We start from the raw sequence: 17,944 nt of genomic DNA, 5'->3' as shown, positions 1-17,944 counted from the left end.
AATACTTACAAACTACTGGGGTATTGCTGTCTCAAGCATCATGGATCCATTGGGCCAAGAGCACCCCTTTCCCCACTTTAGGTCTGCATGAAGTCGTACTTGTTCACCAGTTTGGGGGATTCCAGTGGCACTGGTGAGGTCGCATGCCAGACAGCCCCAGGTTTCACATTTGTATTGGGAGGCCTGGTACTGGACATGCAGCAGTCTGTCATCATGGTGTTGCACAAGGAGCCCAGCCATGACCCTGGACTCCAAAATGCCCCAGCATTGCAGCCAAAAGCATGCTCCCTCTCCAACTCCAGACATAGCTCCTGCAGTGATCAAACTACAACATGTTCTGGTTGTATTCTTGCCTGTGTGGTTTAAATAAGGCCATATTCCCACCCTTTGCCATCATTGGACCATTATTGAAAATGCTGAGTACAGCTCAGCAGTGCACAAACCCACCAAGCTGTGTTGAGCAGTGCTTAAAGGGGCAAATGCTGAGCAGTACTTAGCAGTGTGCAAATCCACTTAGCTGGGCTGAATGCTGCTTACAGTTATAATTCTTAGCAATGCTCACACCAGCTAAGCAGAGCTAAACACTGCTAAGCATTGCTCATTTTTCATTTAAAGGAAATTAACAAATTGGACACTCATTACTCCTTATTGACATATTATTAAGTGTATATATTTTACTTTACATGACATCCCCATGTGCTTTAATTACATTACTTTGGGGTGTGACTGTACTGTCTGGGACAGTTGTGTTTACATGGGGGATTTCACATCATATATCCACTGACACTGGACTTTTGGACCAGCTACACTACCCTGGTTAACAAGTATCAATTACTAAATCATTAAATAAATAATACATTATTTTGCAATGCTTTCCCCTGTAAAAGCTGAATGGCCTGTCTTGGTATTTGAACTGTGAACTACTGCACACAAAGATAAAACACTAACCCTTAAGCTAAATCAGCACTCACACTTACAGCTATACATTTCTATATACCTCTTCACTGATGTCTAAGCACTGCTGAACAATGTGCCACAGTGCACCAACCCGCTCAGCTACACTTAAACTTCACATATAAATGGAAATAAATACAGTACAACCATTTAAAATAGATTTTTGGATTATCCTCACTTTGCAAGGTTTAGCGCCACTGCCTGTAACGTTAAGATTTAAACAGGGGATAAAAGTTACATTTATTACATTTATGTACATTTAAACTACATAATACTTATGTCTACCTTAAAAGTAACTCAGCAAACATAACTAGCATTGGTAAACCATTCAATTAATGGTTAACCAATGCTAGCTTCCATCTACACACACGTCACTTCTTACGAGGAAACTTGTTCCATGTAAGCAGTGGAAAACTCATTCATGTTAGCACATGAACTAGCTGTTCACACTGTGTAGAGTGCACAAAGCCCATTAATAATGCAGGGATCATGTACTCTATACAGTGCTACAGGCAGCATGAAAAGCCTCCATGTAGGCTGAACATGGAGCCTACACAGACTTTCATGAATACTGGCCTATAACTCTTTGGAGTGCATGGAATTTTAGCTACTCCATGTACTACAAGTCTCAAAAAAGAGCCAAAGTGCTTTGCTGGCTTTGAAAGCCAGTAAAGAAGTTAGGGAGTACTGCTGCATAGGCAGCAAATAAACGTCATTACAAGAAAGGGTCAGGGACAATTTTTAAATACTATTCTAATTGTGTTAAATTATTTACATACAGACTGGCATTTGTAAAAATTCCTCTATGAGGAAAAATTCAGAAACTGTGTATAGTAAAGGACTGTCTCTTCTCTGCTATCAGACCATAACAGAGCTTAGGGGGGTATGTAACACATATTGCACACCTCTGAAAGAGCTGTTACAGCTGGGTCTCAAACTATAAAAGTGCATAAAATGTTTATAATTTCCAGTTATATAGCACAATCACAGCTCTCTATGCACTACAAATGAACTGGTCACTAGCTTGAGAGATATAACCTACATCGCTTCCATTTATGAACAGTATAATCATGTTTAATTTCCAAATAATTGGTGATTTTTCTCTTAAGGATAGTCAGATTACTCTTTTGCTCAAGTAAGTCAAATGACTGATGACTGCTGTACTACTGTTCAAAAAGGTATTACGAAACAAATTCTCAAGGTTACTGGAAGAAACATTTCAAATATTTAGATGGAATGTGGAGAAGGAAGTTTATTTGTTGTACCTTTAAACTGAATTATAGAATTATTGTTCAGTAACAGTTGTGATAGTCAGCATAGGATATAGCTGAGATTAGAGCATAACAGATGGAAGAAAATCAGCAGAAGAGGCTGGCAGAGATCAAGATTAATATTATACTGAAAATATTTCATTAAGACATATATTTGTGTTGGGAATAAAAAAAATAACTTGTATACAGTAAAATATCAAAAGTAGTAAAACATATGAGGAAAATGTGGTTGAGTGGAGGAGAAGAAGATGATAGGATGCTGGTTGTCAGTGAGATTCCACAAGATGGTCTGTAATAAGTGAAATTAAATGAACAGAATCAGGGTTCAACTCCTACAAAATGTCAAGTAGGTTTAATCATAATGAAAGACAAACTTGTCAGGAGGCATGTTCATGGGGGAATGATAAGTAGCAGGTATATTTGTGGATGATTCTTACATTCAGTTTACCAGACAGTATTTGAAAACCATTGTGCCTTTTCTTCTAACAAATCCTGCACCATTTGTATATATATTTGGAGAATATGTTGCATGAGCCTTTTGATTATTTTTTTTCTGTGAGAACATCTGTGTTTTGTTTTATACAACCAAAATTAATGTATGTATGCAGGATGTAAGCATAGCTTACTTGTTACTAATTTTTATTTATTTAGACTCCTCAAGAGCTACTCTTGACAAAAATGAACACGATTATCAGTGACTCTTCTGTGTTTTCAATCTATACAATCTCATCCAATGAAAGCAGAGTGCTGATAAACATCGCTGGTGAAGTACCAAGGAACCTTAAGGATTATCTGATGCAGATTGTGTATCCTATAATGCCTGGTGAGTACGCTGAACCTTTAAAGCTATACTGTAGTTTAAACACAACTATGACAATTCAGCTAATTTTCTGATATGGCTGTATGCTGAACCTTTAAAGCAATGCTGTAATTTAAAAACAACTATAACAATTCAGCTAATTTTCTAATATGGCTGTATAATCACTGGTAAAACTGAGATGTCTGTTATATCCATAAAGGAATCTCTTTTGGTTCCACTACAAATTTGGCTTCAGTTTGTAGCCTAGGTATTTGGGTGACAGCTGGAGGAGAGTGACTCAGTCTGCCTTTTCCCATTGCTTGTGGTACAGGCAGAAGTCTTCCTTGTCTGAAATCGACATCTAACCATCTTGGTATATTAATCACAACAGATGTAGCACAAGGAATACATATTGACACTGCCTGTGTTTTTTACTGAATGAAGGAATGGCAGCGGTAAAGTTTCACTAGAATTGTTGGAAATAACCCATGGGAGCAGGACCACTGCTAGAAATCCATCACTGCTCACAACATTCATGAGAAAACAAATAGCTAGTCTACACTACAAGCTAGCTTTATGAGATTATCTTTCACTTAGCACTGGCTTAGAAGTGCACTGTGGGAGGAAAACCCACTTTGACATTTTTGAGTTGGAGAGACATATAAGACATCTCACTTGTGTTGGTTGTTTTCTCAAAGTGAGTCTGCCACTCTCCTGTTTACATACTCCCATAATCTAAGAGAGTGAGTATGAAACCAGAAAAAATGGGATCTTGTAGTATGATGTCATTATCAGAATGCACACATCTGAGATCATGGTGTAACTTGAACTGAGTACAACAATGAGAATATAAAATATCTCCTCCAGTTACCATTCCCCATTCTGTAACCTAATGTTTTTATTTTTATGTTTTTTTTTTAGCACACTTCATTTCTGCATATCAAAGCTTTATGTCAACACTCAATGCCTCAACCCTACATCATATCTTAAATATTATACTTAGTAATGATTCTTCACTGTCAGCAACTGCTGTTCATGGGCAGAGAGATGACATTAATTTATGGCTCCCTCTAAAGTCCTTGACAGAGAACCCTTCAAAGTGTATTTGCTCAGTCATCTTATAGTCAAGAACTTTCCTTAGTTGCTCATATCATGTACTTTGACAGGAAAAACTGGAAGTGGAAAAAAAACATTTTAAAGTACATTTTGCTTTGATCTTTTTTATAGCATGTGCAGTCTTTTATTTTTCTGATTTCTTTATTTTAACCCCAATACCTTGCTTGACACTTTGGATATATGGTCTAAGCTAGCATTAACTCATTCATTCCACTTCATACAAATGATACATCTGTCTTGACAACCCCAGTGCTTATACAGAATCCTTTACTGCCAAATTATCTGCTTATGTAAGTAGCTGCATGGATGCATCTGTTCTCCTCAGAAGTAAATACAATGCCAAATTTAAAAATAGCCCCCCTGTGGTAGAACCCAAATATAAGCAGGCGTTATAGTAAAACAAATAACTCATTGTACGCTAAGCTAAATTTAAGTATCAAGATGCCAATAATGCTCTTGCTAAACTTAACAAGTAACCTAGAACCTGATCAGATCAAGCAAAGACAGATATGAAGTGGAAACAGCAACCCAGGTGAAGGATATTCCCAAGGCCTTCTTTAACGATGTTAGAAATTTCAGAAACAATGCCCAGCACTGTGAAGAGTTAATAGTAAAGGATCCAAAACCAAAGTGTAAAATAGTCACACAGACAAACCGATTAGTAAAAACCACAAGAAAAAAACCTAGCCAAGCTATAGTTTTCACTGCATGATACCTTAAACCTCCTGTAATAGAAGCCCATGGGATATATTCAAATGATCCCTTAAGGACATCAAGTGTTTCAGCTATATGACTTCTGAGTGTCCATGACTTTCTACTTTTTCTTTTTAAGTCTTTGTAAATAGATTCAAGGAAATAAAGGGAAACCCCACTAGTTGTGGACATTCAGAAGCCATATAGCCAAAACACTTCTGTTGTTGTTGCTTTAGCTAGTCTCAGACTTCCATGCATCATGTTAGAAATGCAGTTCATAGAAAAAAGTTAATCCAAGGCTGCATTTTTAGAAACTCCAGTGATGTTCATCGTGCATACAGCTGCAGTCATAACAGATGGGTTCTCCTGCCATCAGGCGGGTCCTCGGTCGGCCGAATTCCAAAGTCTAGGTCCGGCGTCAGTTGTCGTTGCTTCTTCCCTGGCGTCAGTGCGACAGGGGTATAAAAGAACCAGCCGACGCCATGTTCTTCAGTCTTTCTTGCCGCGCGGTGCCCGAAGCAGAAGCAGTTCGCAAGTGCCGGTCGGCCAGCTCCTGAGATTACGAAAAATTTGGAAAACCGAAGTCTTCTTAAAAGCTAAGTAGCCCGTTGGGGAAATTTTTCTTGCCTCAGACCGATGTCAGACAAAGTTAATAATTGTATTTCTTGTGGGAAGCAAATACCGCATAAGGATTTCCATTCCCTCTGTATACCTTGTTTAGGCCCAGACCACAACGTCTCGGTCTGTCACTGTTGTGCTACATTCAACAAACGCACTATTAAGCATCGGGCGGAGTTCGCCCAGCATTTTTTTGGGAAAGCATTTAACTATACCATGTCGTCGGATACTCTGACACTGGTTTTGTCTAAAAAACGCAAAGACAAGGACCGACACTCGAGGTCCGCGGCCTCTACCGACACCACGCCAAAGCTGACTACACGTGGTCTGGTTCTCAGTGAGGCGCCTATGCAGCCCCTGACTACCGACGACACATCTTTGGCGGTGTCTGCTGTACCCGAGGTCACAGGCTGCTTGGCCCACACCTCGACTACAGATACCGAAGCCACTCTTGGCGTTGAAACACAGAATGTGGACAGGTCCACCTCCACTCAAGGTGTCTTCAGACCTTCCTCTTCTTCCTCCTTCAAGGCTTTCACCAAGTCTAAAGCAACCATGCACCCTAAGAGACCAGTTACACAGGGCCCATCTCCAGGCCCCATGCCTGAGAGACAGATGCTTAAAATGGCTGAGGATTTAATTACTCTAATCAGAGGTTCTCAGCCACCTCCGGACAAAAGGCCCAGAGTGGAGGAAGATTCCCCCTCCTCTGATCAGGGATCCATTATTTCAGAACACTCTGATGATCAGGAACAGGCTTACTCCCCTTTTGAAGACTCTGATGCAGAGGAGTCTATTCCTTCTGTATCCCCCCCCCTGTGGATTTCTCATTTGGGAAAACTTTGCATACCCTAAGGGAACACTTCCACTGGGAAGGCCAGGATTATTCAGATTCCGAGAAAAGGCTCAGGGAATTTCTTTTGTTACCCCAGCACAGGCCTCTGGCTATACCTCCTGTCTTGGACATCCTAGATGATGTTTACTTGGAGGCCTGCCTTAACCCGGACTCTCTACCTCCAGCTCCAGTTAAGCCTGACAGGTACTACAGGGTTCCTGATTCACACCAATTTCTTTACAAAAGCCATGCTGCTGACCTAGAAACCATCTCACAGGGACCCAAGGGAGTTAAGGCTTCCATTGCCAAAAATCCATTGCCTTCCGAGAGAGATTCCAGATCCTTAGAAAGGTGGGGAAAAAGGGTATATACCTCGGCTACCTTAACCATGAGGGCCTTAAACTGTCAGTTTCATATGCTAAAATACCAACAGTTTCTGTTATCTCAATTGAAAAGTAAAATGTCACAACCTGAACAACCAGACTTGAAGGAGTTGCAGGATTTGATGCATAGTGCAGAACAAGTGGGTAAACATACCTTACAATGTGGTTTCGATGCTCTAGAGGCCTCATGTAGAGCTGCTGTTACAGGCTCAGTCATACGCAGGCATGCTTGGCTCAAGGAACAAACCTTGCCTGAACATGTCAAAGCTAAATTACTAGACGCCCCTCTTCAAAAGGATGTACTATTGGGGCACATGCTGAGGAAGTGTTACGAAAAATGGAGGAAAAAGCTAAATCAATGCAAACTGTGAAAGAATTTCTGCAGGTTCAACCACCACGTTTTAGTAGAAATTGGCCTTCCAAAAACTGGTCCTTTCCTGCCACGGACATACCCCAAAGAGGCAGATACAGGCGCCCGAGGGGCAGAGGACAACCACAAGGATCGTACAGAGGCAGACATTGGCAAGCTCCTACACAAAGTGGTGGTGAGGACAACTCACAATCTTTCAGAAAGCAAACCCAATGACTTTCCCCTTTGCAGGCCAACCAGGTCTCAAATGGCAGCCCCCTTAGGAGGAAAGCTGGCACTATTCTCAAAAAATTGGCATGTTGTCACAAAGGACAAATGGATCTTGGACATTATAAACAGAGGCTACAAATTCCACTTTCATACCCTTCCAAAAATGAGAGGCATGCCAAAACTACCACACAATCAAAGGGCAGAGGCACAAAAGCAAATTTCAGATCTTATAAACATGAAAGCTATTCAAGAGGTGCCTACACACGAACAAGGTCAAGGTTTTTATTCCAGGCTATTTCTGGTGCCAAGGAAGGGAAAAGATTGGAGACCTATTTTGGATCTTTCCATCCTAAACACATTCCTACTGTTACCAAAATTCAAGATGCTCACTCTACAGCAACTTCTTCCCATGCTGGGCAAGGAGTCTTGGCTGGTAACATTGGACCTCAAGGAGGCATACCTGCATGTCCCAATCAGACAAAATTGCAGAAGATACCTCAGATTTCTTGCAGGTTCAACCCATTATCAATTCTCTGCATTGCCCTTTGGCTTATCTACTGCACCCAGAGTATTCACAAAATGCCTGGCATCAGTAATTGCCTACTGCAGACTTCAAGGGATACAAATATACCCTTATTTGGATGACTGCCTGATCCAAGCGGACAGCAAGTACATTCTTCTGAAACATCTGGCTTATGTAATAATGTTATTAAACTCTCTGGGATACACAGTCAACAAAGAGAAATCAAGGCTAATACCCTCTCGAAATATAATTTTCCTGGGTGCCAATTTGGACATAAACACCCAGATGGCCTACCTCACGCCAGAGAAGCAGGGGCAATTAATTCAATATTTCAAAACACTGGCAAATTACACCAGGCTGACTGCAAGGAAAATCCTGCAGGCTCTGGGATTCATGGCATCTTGCATCTTACTAATCCCATATGCAAAGCTGCATATGCGAAAACTACAATGGTACCTAAAAAACATATGGTCTCAACACAGCCACAGTTTGGAAACAATAATACCACTACTTCCATGTCTGCAAAAGGAATTTCTGTGGTGGGCTCAAGCATGTCAAGCAAACACAGGTCTTCCATTCAGCAAGCCTCAAGCAAATCAAGTCATCACAACAGACTTGGACTATGCCTGGGGGGCACACATGACAGACCGGTGCATTCAGGGCAAATGGTCCCAAAAAGAAAAGCACCTTCACATCAATCAAAAAGAAATGCTAGCAGTAATAAATGCTATTATAGCTTTCAAGGACCTTCTACAACCAGGTCAACTATTGATAAGAACGGACAACACCACAGTTATGTGGTACATAAACAAGCAGGGAGGAACACATTCCTATCCCCTATGCAGACTGGCCATATCACTTTGGAACATGGCCATGAACTTACAAATGGAACTACAAGCACAGTACTTGCCAGGCAAGGAAAACACGCTGGCAGACAACCTAAGCAGGAATATGATAGATCCACACGAATGGATGTTGCATCCAAAAGTTTTTACAGAAATAATCCAAGAATGGGGAAGGCCAGACATAGATCTCTTTGCCTCCCACAAAAATCATCAATTGACAAAATTCTGCTCGAGGACCTTCCACCCAAAGGCCTGGAGAGTGGATGGTCTCTCTTTCAGCTGGACATCAATGACAGTTTATGCCTTCCTGCCTCTTCCTCTGCTGCCCAAAGTCCTGTTGAAGACCAGAGCAGACAGACCAAAGATGATCCTCATTGCTCCGGACTGGCCAAGGCAACACTGGTACCCACTCCTGAGGAGCCTGACTCATTCCCCTCCATGGACCCTGCCTCTAATGCCTCTTCTTCTGACTCAGCACAGCTTCAAAACTCTTCACAGTCAGCTAAAAACACTCAATCTAGCCGCATGGAAGATTCCTTAGCATCACAGCAGGTCCTACTCTCCAAGGAGGTGCAGGATGTCATTTTGGAGGCCAGAAGGCCATCAACTAGAAAAGCTTACTCTGCAAAATGGAATCATTTTTGTGTCTGGAATGAGAAAAAGGGCCAGAACCCTGGAAAACTGAATTTACCTCAAATACTACAATATTTGGCTGAACTACTAAGCAGTGGATTTTCGTTCTCCTCCATCAAAATCCATGCCTCAGCCATTTCTGCAGAATACAACACTGATCCTCCTTTATTCTCTCACCCTCTTTTAAGACAGTTCCTCAGAGGGGCTAAGAATTTAAGACCTCCAAGGAAACAACCAATACCTGCTTGGGATCTAAATTTCATTCTGGAAAAACTGACTTTGCCTCCTTTTGAGCCAGCTGCTTCATCAGATTTGCAGTATTTGTCCTGGAAAACAGCCTTCCTTCTGGCTATCACTTCAGCTCGTAGAGTTTCAAAACTACAGGCCCTCATGGCTGTCCAGCCTTTTATCATCTTCCATCAGGACAGAGTTTCATTACGAACCAACCCTTCCTTTATGCCTAAAGTGGAATCCAGGGTAACTTTAAATCAGGCCATACATTTACCTACTTTTTATCCCAATCCTCAAAACAAAGGGGAGAGATTACTACATTCCTTGGACATCCACAGGCAACTGCATTATTATTTGGACAGAACAAAGCCTTTCAGAAAATCAGGACAGCTCTTTGTGGCCTATGCGGTAGGAGCTCCAGGAAAGCCAATTTCCAAGCAGACAATCTCAAAATGGATAGCCCACTGCATACGCTTTTTCTATTCCATTCATGGCAAAACTGTTCCTACAGGCATTATAACTCATTCCACCAGGGCCACAGCCACCTCTGCAACCTTCCTCAGAGGAGTTCCTACCAAGGATATCTTGGAAGCAGCCACTTGGAGTTCTGTGCATACCTTCTCCAAACACTGCAACCTACCATTATACTCCAAATCTAGAGCAGGCTTTGTCACTGCAGTCCATTTTGGCTCCTCCTAGTTCCACCTAATGCCTACCACCCTTTTCTTAGCTTTGGGATTCTACCCATCTGTTATGACTGCAGCTGTATGCACGATGAACATAGTACAGTTTTGTACCTACCATAAATATAGATGTTCGAGTGCTAATACAGCTGCAGTCCAGGTTTCCCTCCCTCCTTCCCCTCTAGGGGTATTCTTTTATGGTGTATTTGCTTGCAACTACTGTTTTTTCATTATATTGCATTGCATTACTTCATAATTTTATGTATCACCTTCCTTCTGGGGGCACCTACATCTGAGGCAAGAAAAACTGAAGAACATGGCATTGGCTGTTTCTTTTATACCCCTGTCGCACTGACGTCAGGGAAGAAGTGACGACAACCGACGCCGGACCTAGACTTTGGAAATCGGCCAACCGGGGACCCGCCTGACGGCAGGAGAACCCATCTGTTATGACTGCAGCTGTATTAGCACTCAAACATCTACATTTATGGTAGGTACAAAACTGTACTTTCTGTTTCATCAGATAAACAGAATACTGGAGTTTGTACAGTGCTTCCTGGACTAGCGACCTATCATTCTGATTTCGGAATAGTCTGTAAAAAATTGTATAGGTACCAATGCTAAAACAAATCCAGCCTATAGCTGTTAGGCACAAGTCTACTGGTTGTAGGAGGAGGGTGAGGGCTTTCCAAATGTCCTGTAAAGGCATCAAGATTCTCTATGATAGTAGATCTGTGATCACTGTCTCTTTCAAATAAATCATCAGATCAACATATTCCATTAATCTGCTGAAATAAAACTTATGCTTGGTCCCTGAACTAAAACTGCAACCAAGACTGAGTGCCCTGTAAGGCAGTAGGAATGTCCCCAAATAGGTGAGTCAAATTTTCAGTAACCAGGTTCATGGTAGGACAGGAAACATTGGTTAAATATTTTGCTCTACTCCAAGTAGGCAGTCCAGAAGGAGGATGACCTCCTAAGTAATAAGGACTAAATATTCCATATTAGTATTATAATTTCTAAAACTATGTCGGACTCCTTAGAAGTTTTTCCCATGAGTGGTTTTGATAACACTGAGACCCAAACACATTAGCTGTTAATGCTTGGTAAGAGCTAAAGCTGTCTTGCAGTTTCCATGCTAAATGTCGATTGTTGTGGTGCAGTTTTATTTCTTTTTTACTTGTAACATCTAATGCTTAAACATATGTCTATAATCCTTAATTAAGTTTACTAATGACTATTTTAGAAATTATCATTGCAAGAAATTTTTTTTTTTATAATTAATATGTTGTCAGTATATCTCTAGCTTATTGAAGTAGTCTTCTCATAAATGAATCACCAAAAACAAAGCATTTTTCGTTGGTGTTCTGTAATATCTCACTGAAGAAATTGATAAGATACACCATACCTCTTGACTCTGGAGTCACTAGAATCAGGGACCAAGCCAAAAATAAGTAGTGGCAAAGATACAACTTGGCAGCATATCCCAATGTGATCGAATATGAGAATTTGTAGTAATATGTGTTTTAAAAGAATGAATCTCTAACTTTAAGATCTGGAATGACCTCATGACTTTATGTGACACTATTATGTTACAAAATAAGAAAATTTATGATAGAGACGGAAAACCTCAGAGGCAGAATCAGAAACATCCTGAAAATCAGAGTCACCTGACATACATTAGATATACAAGGATAAGTCAGGTTGTCTAAGTTATCTTGTTTCTTTGTATGACTCTGCCCCCTAACTGGATAATTTACATCCACATAGTGACACTGTTTGATACTGCTTCATGACATTGACTGCAAATATTTTAAAATCCCAGGTTCTTGCATTGTTTCAATAAAAATTAAATCAACCTGACTTCAAAGAAATGACCTCTTAAGCAAAACACTTTGATGTAGACATCATAATGCCAGAGTGTACAAAAGTGGCATCTACTTTATTTTGTTAGCTCAACTCATTGCTACTGGTACTGAAATCACTTACCTATACTTGCATTCATTCTGGGATGTATAATTTGAGGGAATTCCACTTTAAGGCCAGCAAGGGCAATGTATCTATATGCCCAGTGTGTTTATACATCTCCTTAGTTATCATTTCAGCTGTTTTTAGAACAAATATTGTAGCCATTGTTCATATATACAGCCAATTCCCATTCATAAAATTATAACTTGAAATGTACATATGTACGTCTGTCATTCCTAACTTCAGTTGTTGCAAAATATAAAAGTCTCCTATTATAAACATATTGCTAATTGTCTTCTAATTGTTGTAGAAGGTGTACCCATCTAGTGTTCTTGTCATTCTCATGACATGACCAGCATGGACGACAGTTGCTCCATACCTATAGTCAAATCCTCCCTGATTAAATCTGACCACAAACTGATCACCATGGAATTCTCCTTCTCACCTGCACCCGCGCTCAGGTGACCACCCTGAAAAACTTCTCTAAAGCCGACTTTGGGTTCCTAAAAACAGAGGTGGCTAACTTCTCGGCACCCATGCCAATGGAAAATAGCTGCATGACTGCCGAATCATACACCAAAGCACTGTATGAGCTTGTAAACAAATGCATGGACCTTACCATACCAAATGGAATTAAGACACTCTCCTCCAAAAAGGGAAGCCAATCTGATGGTCCCCAGCCATAAATAAACTCTACAACAGAAAGAAGAAACTGTTGCAGAAAAAAATGAAGTCACAAGACTGGAAACCCTCCCTTATCAGTCTCAACAAAAAGCTGAGATTGGTTATCAAATCTTCTAAAGCCAGCTATGAAGGCAGAATTGCGGCCGACACCAAAAACAACCACAAAGCCTTCTATAGCTATATCAAAAACCTCAAAGGCAATACCCAGATTTGTTCTAAGTTATTGCACAATGGTGTCACCTATAGTGAGCCAACAGATATAGCCAACACACTGGATGACAGATTCATTGCCAACTTTACTCCTCTCTCCCCCCAAGGGCCCTATCACAATACCAGAAGAAAGCCTGGTACCCGCCATTTCTGTGGCACAGGTAAAAGCTGCATTGTCCAAAGCCAAGAATACAGTGTTAGTATAATCAGGCATTTTTTCTACATATGAATTTAAAAGTAGAGAGTATATTTCTCCACATACAGAGTATATCAGTGCCCTATGAGGGCCATGTGCTAAATGTTGCACTGTGGATAGGAAATGCAAAAACACTTACTATAAATTCTACTGATACCCTTCTGTCTTGGTTTTATTTTTTCCATAACCAGCTACTACCTCTGTTAGTATTCTCAATATCAGTTCTTTACACATTTGTGTCTATGTTCTTCATTGTACCAAAAATGTTTGGAACAGCATGACAATGATCATTGCCTGCAGTTCTGCAGTGTTGACCATGTTTTTCATTTTATCAAGGTGTAGCATTACTGTAGAGATTACATGTCTGTTGTGTACTTATGTTGGTATTGTGGGGCATGTTATATGTGGTATTGTTCCAACCTGGGAAACACGTCTTGACATCTGTCATTGTTTATGATACCTGCATGTACCATGTTGCTTTCTAGATGTCTATACATTTTAGTGAGTAGTTTGCTTATTTTTCCCTTGCTTCATTGCCCATTTCACACACACACACACACACACACACACACACACACACACACACACACACACACACACACACACACACACACACACACACACAGAGTTATTACCATTCAGAACTTGTGCCACCGTCCTTCATAGCAGTGACTGGACAATGTTGTTTCCCCGATCCTCTCATAGTAGCTCTTTGGACATTTTATATCATAGTTGCTTTGTTTATTTTCCAAACAAGACCTTTTATGCAAAAGTGTAAGACATCTTATTGATCTTACTGATCATTGATTGTTTCCCTGTTCTCTTTCTGTCCATCATTTTCTTAATTTTATTTATTTTTTCTTTTGTTGTTTTGTTTCTTTCCGTTATGTTCTTTTATTTTGCAGATCCAGCCATGGAACAGGTTGTGATGCATCCACTGAGACATGCAACAGCTTAACCTCTAGCTGTTAAGCCCTCAACACTCCTATGTCAGCCTCTCACCATAATGATGACAGCCATCCTGTAGTAGGCAATCAGAAGGGATCACCAGTGGCCAGGGGTGGAGCTAGATGGGAGCACATGGGGGCACTTAATTCCCCCACCCCTGTCAAAATGTGTGTCTCCCTAAATGCCCCAGTCCTGGAATGCCAAAAAGTCTCTTGGCCAGCTTATCACAAAATGCAGTTGACTCTTTCTGCAAGCATGCTCTTACATCACAAAACAGCCCAGGCTTTTTCAACAGTTGGGAGGAGTACTCCAAGATGTCTTACTACATTAAGCAGAAGCAGTCAGGAGATGTCTATGACTGCATTTTTTTAAGCAGCAGTTGGGAGTATATAAGTAGGAGATGTATTTTACTACATTTTAAGTTAAGAGGACATGAGAATGTCTTTAGGAAAGTGTGTGTGTGTGTGTGTGTGTGTGTGTGTGTGTGTGTGTGTGTGTGTGTGTGTGTGTGTGTGTGTGTGTGTGTGTGTGTGTGTGATGCCCCATTTAGAAGTTTCTGGTTTAGTAACCTGCCCACCGTCACACAGTTGGAGGAAGAAAGAATCAAACTCTATACCCTTGAGGTGGATCATTAAGAGCTTGGAGCCTTAATTCTTCACAACAACTACCAGACATCTCTTAACTTCTTTATTTTGGTAAAACAGTCAATAGGGTTCCAAAGTTCTTATTGTTTGGAAAATCCATGTCCATGCAACACCTATTACAGTTCTGTTAACCTTTTAAGTGAATTAGAGTTTTCTGGCACCTAAGGCTCTGAGCTGTTAGAAAAGTTCTTCCTGTAGTCAAAAGCACAGGGTTTGAATCCCCACCTCCATTTGTCTACTTTGTGACTTTGAGCAAGACATTTAACCAGACAATACTCCCAGGTCAACCATGATAAAAGACACTTTGTTCATTGGGTTTAACTGGTAAACAAATACATACAATAATATTTAAAAGTTATCACTTTTGTCCCTCTTGTTTTTGACTTTGTCTAGAATTATTGTGCAAAGACTTTGAGAGATATGTTGGTCTGTTCCTTGTAAAATATGTGGATTCTGGCAAATTGTTGCATATTGTGATCAATAAATAATGATAAGCATGTGATTTTCTGATTTTATATCTTTCAGAAAATGCTTGATCATGGAAAGCATATTATATCAATTTTCTAAGTATATAAAAGAGATATTTAAAAGTTCTTCCTTGTTTCTGATTCTTGAGCTAAGGAGCTGAGAGGGACATGAGGAAATATACTGTATGGTTCTGACATCAGGGTCTGAAATACATTTCTAGGCCATTATTTATGAATGTATTCATTATTGTGATCTCAAGCAGCTATCCAAGGTATGCAATCATATAAGTGGCTGAAACTGATGGGTGTGCCTGATTGTGCGTTGTGTGTGTGTGTGTGTGTGTGTGTGTGTGTGTGTGTGTGTGTGTGTGTGTGTGTGTGTGTGTGTGTGTGTGTGCGCGTATGTGTATGCACATGTGCACAAATGAGTGTGAGTCAAACATCAAAGTATTAGCTATGAAGTGGAAATAATTAAGTGAAAATAATTGAGATGGGGAGAAGGGCAAAAGTTGTTAATCACTGAGAATCTGTAACTTGAGATATTAAGAGAATTTGAGAATAATTTGCTTATTTTCTGTGTCTGTGGAGCGTGGTGCTGGACTTTTTCAACTTATGTTCAACTCTCTTATCTTTGAAGAGCTAGGCCTGTGGTAAAACACAATATATTACAACTGCTGAGTAACTTTTTGTCTTATAAATGGTGCAAAAGGAAAACTTTATACTTCAATCAAGTTACTATTCTTGTAAGCAAAGACAGACACAGGATATCAAACTTTTCATAAGAATAAAGTCCATAGTTGCATACCTCTCAACCTCTTAATGCAAGAGATCTGGACAAAGCTTGACAAAATAGGGGGACAGAGGCCCAAAATAGGGATAGATTAAATATTGCTCTTATAAACTTAGAAAGTTGCTAGAGTAACAGGGTTTGTTTTAACATATATTTCCGGAAGGATATGAAGTCTGAAACTCAAATATATGTCATTATTTAGTGACTTCAATCCTCAGATCATCCCAGTGATTTGCCAGAAAACCACAAATTTTATGAGGAATAGACCAAAAATATAAGGCAAAAATCTGGGCATTCTGCACAAATCTGTAAAACTGAGAGCTATACATAGCTGAACCATGCTATGAGCTTCTTTCCTAGTTGGTAGTAAATGTGTCATGTTTTACCTATCTGTTCCACTTTGTGCAAGATAATGTAGTATCCAATATTTTGAAGATGGAAGGTTGTCTATGGCTGCAGTTTCTTTAATGCTTTTGCTTGTTGGTGTTATTGATAGTATGGCATGGTATTCATGATGTTACAAGCTTACTCTTACCTGTATTGCTTGATTGCTTGATGCTGACCACAGTTGAGTGTGTGTTTTTTTTTTTGAGGAGTGGATTGCTTGGCTTGCCCATCTGTGGTCTTGGTGTGTTTTTTTTTTTTTGGGATGGGGTGCTTGACTTGCTCATCTGTGGCCTTGAGTCATTTCTCCCAACAGTCTCTAATGGTTGAAGAACTGAGTATGTGGTAAAACAAGTAGAAGGGAACATTTTGACCATGCTGCAAGCTTCCACCCTAATTGTTAGTAAATGTCCCACATTTTGCCCATGTATTCCACCTTATGAGAAGTAGTATAGTCTTCCATATTTTGAAGATGAAAATTTGACTATGGCTGCTATTTCTTGAATTCTTTTACATTTTGGTGCTATGGATGTTATGATAATATCAAACCACACTTAACTGTCTAAAAATCAGGAAGCCTCATCTTAAGGATTTAAGGATATATAGCTTTAATAATCTCAGTCATTAAAACTATAAATCCTTAAAGTCTTCTTCTGAGATTTGCCCAAAGACAGTTCTTCATTTAAAATCCCACATATCAAAAAGAATATTCAAATCCTGGAATGGGTTACTGTGATTAGTCATCCCCTTAAGAGTGCTGTCCATACATATCAATTGCCCCTGTTTTGCAGAATGTCTCAGATAATGCTTCAAATGTTTGTCCTGCTCTTCATAACATGTTTGATTTTCTGGAAAATCACTCATGCTTATAGTTGGCCATTAGTGACTGTCATTATAGTTTTATACTTATTATTGTTCAGAAGTGTATATTGATTCAAAACTTGTTCTGTTAACTCTTTTAAGTGATTTAGAGTAACATTTAAAGAAATAGTGATGATTTTCCCACCTCATTATGTTTGTCTTTGTTCAGAATTCTTGATCAAATAAGTTGAGAAGTTTGCTGCTGCACCAAAACATTTGATCTAAGTTTTTTCTATTGGTGTTATTTCAGTAAACCAGAAAAAGAGTATTATGTTTTCATTTTGCTGCATTTTCTTGGTATAGTTTTTTATCTTTATTAGTGTTTTTCCCCTTGGAAAGGGCCTAACAACTAACATTTATTTATTTATCTCAAGAGCTCAAAAGGTAGCACATTTGTCTTTGATATTGCCAGTTACTTGGATTAATTTTCCAGTACTGACACTGCAGTGCATTGTAAGGGCGGGAGGCTTGACTACTTGGTGTACCTTCTTTCAGATGAGATTTTAAACTGAAGCCTCATCTACTTGAGTTGGTGGTAGCTCAGGTGGATCTAAACAATTCTATGGCAGCTATGAAAAAGAGTAGGGGGTCCTTTATTTATATACAAAATTAACTCTTATTTACAAAA

General features: G+C 39.8%; 1 protein-coding gene across 4 annotated transcripts in view; it reads left to right on the top strand.

Annotated features, from left to right (window-relative positions):
- The window catches only part of LOC122798186 (squalene monooxygenase-like), a 1,096,774-nt gene that overhangs the window by 395,854 nt on the left and 682,976 nt on the right, over positions 1–17,944 (top strand). For all 4 annotated transcript variants that reach the window (XM_044066929.1, XM_044066933.1, XM_044066931.1 and 1 more), the window contains exon 6: positions 2,877–3,048. In XM_044066929.1, the coding sequence (XP_043922864.1) occupies positions 2,877–3,048 (172 nt within the window). The remainder of the gene's footprint in view (positions 1–2,876; positions 3,049–17,944) is intronic.

This window comes from Protopterus annectens, chromosome 3.part1 (assembly GCF_019279795.1).
Source record: "Protopterus annectens isolate FY-2018-M chromosome 3.part1, PAN1.0, whole genome shotgun sequence".
Lineage (NCBI taxonomy): Eukaryota > Metazoa > Chordata > Ceratodontiformes > Protopteridae > Protopterus > Protopterus annectens.
The sequence above is the reverse complement of the archived record's forward strand: the minus strand, read 5'-3'. Positions and strand labels throughout refer to the sequence as shown.